Raw genomic sequence first — 3,970 nt, forward strand, 5'->3', positions numbered from 1 at the left:
TTGTTTTTTTCAATAGTTGCTACTACTACACATGGTAATGAAGTCTGTGTCAACAGATGACGTAAGAAATGGAAGAATTATGGAACACCTAGCTGCAGATCACCTTCGATACTTGTACTTCCGCGTGGTCGGGAAGGGCAGAAACACAAGTACGTTTCATTAGATATATATATATATATAATTTGTTTTTCTGTTTTAGTTTCGGCTGAAATCTATCAAGTATCGCTGTAATGGAGTTCTTAAAATCAATTTTAAAAATCTGCATTGTAATCTCCCTTCATTCTCCACACACACACACACACGCACGTTTTTTTAATAAGCAGCGATTTCCCAACCTATCAATTATGTTCCATTTTGGAATCGGGGGGGGGGTATCAAGAGAAAAGGATCGTGATGGGTTGTAAAATATTAATAGTTTCCCATTTTTACAATAAACAGGAACTCACGTAAATCTCCTGACAGTTAAGTTACTTTTGTTGTTATAACATATTGCTAATATTTTGAAATATGTTGTTGTAAATATAATATAGGTTACGAAGACCAGGAAAAGAGAGAGAGTGGGGCTCATGATTGTCAAAACATTGGGAAGCTCTGCTGTATGGAGTAATTTACGAAATTTACTGAGTCTAGGCAACATTGAGTTTTCTTCTTTCAAAGGGGGACTGTTGGAAGACAATATCAAATTTAGTGTTTGAGTTGTAGCTTTATATTAAAATATATTTTGGGTATTTCTGGCAAGTTTTAATGTCAACGGGATCAATAGAAATTTTTGTTTTGTTTGTCTTGAGTTTCACGCAAAGCTACTGGAGGGCTATCTGCGTTAGCCGCCCCTAATTTAACAGTGATAGCCTAGAGCCCTAGAGGAAAGACAGCTATTCAACACCACTCAAGCCCAACTCTTGGGCTACTCTCTTACCACCGAAAAGTGGGATTAACCATCTCCTTATAACGTCTACATGGTTGAAAGGGTGGGAATATTCTGTAAATGGTTTTTGAACCCGCGACTCACAGATTGCTATGCCAGGCCCCGTGAATCGAAATAAAACGGCAGACGTTTACATTTTGCCCAGAAAGGGGGATATTTTGTGTACAAAAAAAAAATGCATCTAGAAACAAGATGATTATAAAAATAGATTTTAACATGTTTAATTGGCCACTCTATTTGTAGGAGAATTTCATGTAAATTATGGTTCTATTTGAATATTATAACTTTTTTACAGCATTATTACTGAAAAAAAAAGAAGCTACCAACTCCATTAACCTGAAATTGGTGATAAATAAATGAGATACTATTTCAATACCAACTTTGATACTAACTTTTGGTCTTTAATTTAGCCATTCGTCCTTTCTTTTGCCTAACTTTTTTCCAAATATTTTCCATTCATTCTTTCCTAGAAACAAATAAACGAACACTTTAGCATGATGTACCTCTCCTCTCCTAGCATCTCGGCAGTAAATCTGAGGGCTTATGAGGATAAAATTCGGATTTCTATACTCGCGGTTGGCACAACACAGATAGTCCGCTGTGTAGCTTTAGGCTTAATAGCAGACAAACAAGATGTATCATGCAGACTCACAGTTGATTCTTTTATACCTGTATTGGATCTTGGCGATGTCTCTACTACTTCAAACTACTTTTATTATGGGCTGATCACCTTCGAGATTTTGCGAATAGAAAATCTTTGAAAAAAAACAACTAAAAACTTGCTTCTTATAAAAATAACCTGATCTTAATGGAAATAACAAAAATAAAAGTTCGGAAATTTTCTTGTTAGAAATTTGCCAATGCAACTAGTCCTAATGGATAACGTTTAGGAATTAACACCAATTACCAGGTTTTTAGAAATGTAGCGTTAAACATAATATTTCTTTACATGGAATGATACAATATTAATGTTACCTGAAAAAACTGCGCCTCTGTTAGTTTATAATAATTCTAAATTTAAACCATGATGTTAAGACAACACGAAAGTTAAAAATATCAGTTAAAGACAAAGATAAAAAACCTTTTATAACGTGAGAGTTTTCAGAAGGTGAACTATTCTTCATCAGATTCTAAATTTAAACCATGATGTTAAGACAACACGAAAGTTAAAAATATCAGTTAAAGACAAAGATAAAAAACCTTTTATAACGTGAGAGTTTTCAGAAGGTGAACTATTCTTCATCAGATTGCTCCTGATGAAGAAACTCCCACCTTTCGAAAGCGCTCGGGTTATAGGATTTTTAATTTTTATATAAAATTAATCCGTTTAACTTTGATGTAAGGTAAGCTGGATCTTATTTCTGAATTAAAAAAAAATTCCATATCTTATTTGAACTATTGTTTATATATAATTAAGAGTGCTTAGCTGAACATGACGCCATTTTTCCCAGCTGTGGTTTATGTGACTTATAACGTTGTAATGTAGAACTTCATTCTAGGTAGTCTTTGATAACGTTATCTTTAGTCATGATTTAACGAAAGTGCTTGAACACTGTATTATCTCCTTTTGTACTAATGAGTATTTTTTTACTGAATTTACTTCCCGTAAAGATGCTTTTTATCTATTGATTATTTGTTTGTTTGTATTTAATCACAAAGCTACACAATGGGCTATCTGTGCTCTGCCTACCACGGGTATCGAAACCCGGTTTCTAGCGTTGTAAGCCCGCAGACATACCGCTGTGCCACTGAGGGGTGGGACTTGTTTTCTTCTTGATTGAAAAAAAAAAGATATTCTTGTATATTTCTTGGTGAAATGTTACGAATTTGACAATGATCTATCATACTAGAAAAATCTAAAATAAAATATATTAAATTAATTTTTTCAGCCTTGACGGTAGATGGAGCAGGAGTCAATGCAACCGCCGTTCAAGCTGATATTGGAGCAACAAATGGGATCGTCCATATAATCGACCGCGTTTTAGGCATGCCATTTCAGGCGATTAATGAGAAGTTGGCTGCTGATCCTGATTTAAAGTAACTACTAGACGTCGCTTTATTTTGTAGTATGGAAAGTAAAAAACATCGTAGTGATAGTCAATTTTTCTTATATATGTTTTGTGATTTTTTAAAATCGTAATAGCTGTAAAGCAGCTAGTCACTTTCAAGACTATCATTGACCGAATCGTAATGAAATAATTTTGTATAACTTAACTCACCAATAGAAGTGAAAAAGAAAAACATTGTAAATTTCTAATCTCATTTGACTAAGTGTCGTTTTACGAGTGTGTTTAGACTTAAGTGATAATTAGAATTGCAGTTGATTGTTCTTTCAAGTCTAAATAATTTATTTAATTGTATAAATATTTAAAGAAAACTAGAAACGTAATCTAATGGAACATTTCAAAATTAACTATGTCAAGCAAATGATTTAGAAAACTATAACTTTATTTTTAGGGAAACATATGAATTAAGTTTGATGAATAACTGGAACGAAAAGTTGATGGATAAGAAGAAAAGGTTTACATTTTTCGTACCCAACGAACAGGCATGGCAGCAATTGAAAGAAGAACATTTTACTGAGTACGAACGACTGCACATGGAAAAGTACAGTGACCAGATCAATAAGGTAGTGGCTAGTGCTTCAGTTATCACCCAAATTCTTAACATCGGTAGACAGTTTTATATTTGTTTCACATTTCTGTACCAAAACTCATGATTAGTGAAAGTTTTTTTTGGGGGGGACTTTTACACTCATCCGATAACATTGTGAAGATTAGATTAACATCCAAGAAATTCAGATTCTATTATACTTTTTTGTTACGTGTGTATCGTTTTAAGTGTATAAGTGTTCAATTGTTTGCTTGTGGTTAAGCACAAAGCTACACAATAGGCTATCTGTGCTCTGCCCACCACGGGTATCGAAACCCGATTTCTAGCGTCGTAAGTCCGCAGACATACCGCTGTGCCACTGGGGGGCTATAAGTGTTCTAAGAAATATTCTATGGTTCAACTATTGTTATTATAAGTGATATGGTAATTATA

The 3,970-nt window shown here is 33.8% G+C and overlaps 1 protein-coding gene across 1 annotated transcript in view; it reads left to right on the forward strand.

The window, feature by feature from the left end:
• Positions 1–22: 22 nt before the first annotated feature.
• Positions 23–3,970, forward strand: part of LOC106467133 (fasciclin-1-like) — a 10,104-nt gene continuing 6,156 nt past the window's right edge. Inside the window, exons 1-3 of the mRNA XM_013927451.2 lie at positions 23–149; positions 2,815–2,962; positions 3,383–3,554. Of these exons, the coding sequence (XP_013782905.1) occupies positions 32–149; positions 2,815–2,962; positions 3,383–3,554 (438 nt within the window). The 5' untranslated portion in view covers positions 23–31. The remainder of the gene's footprint in view (positions 150–2,814; positions 2,963–3,382; positions 3,555–3,970) is intronic.

This window comes from Limulus polyphemus, unplaced genomic scaffold (assembly GCF_000517525.1).
Source record: "Limulus polyphemus unplaced genomic scaffold, Limulus_polyphemus-2.1.2 Scaffold2498, whole genome shotgun sequence".
Taxonomy (NCBI): domain Eukaryota; kingdom Metazoa; phylum Arthropoda; class Merostomata; order Xiphosura; family Limulidae; genus Limulus; species Limulus polyphemus.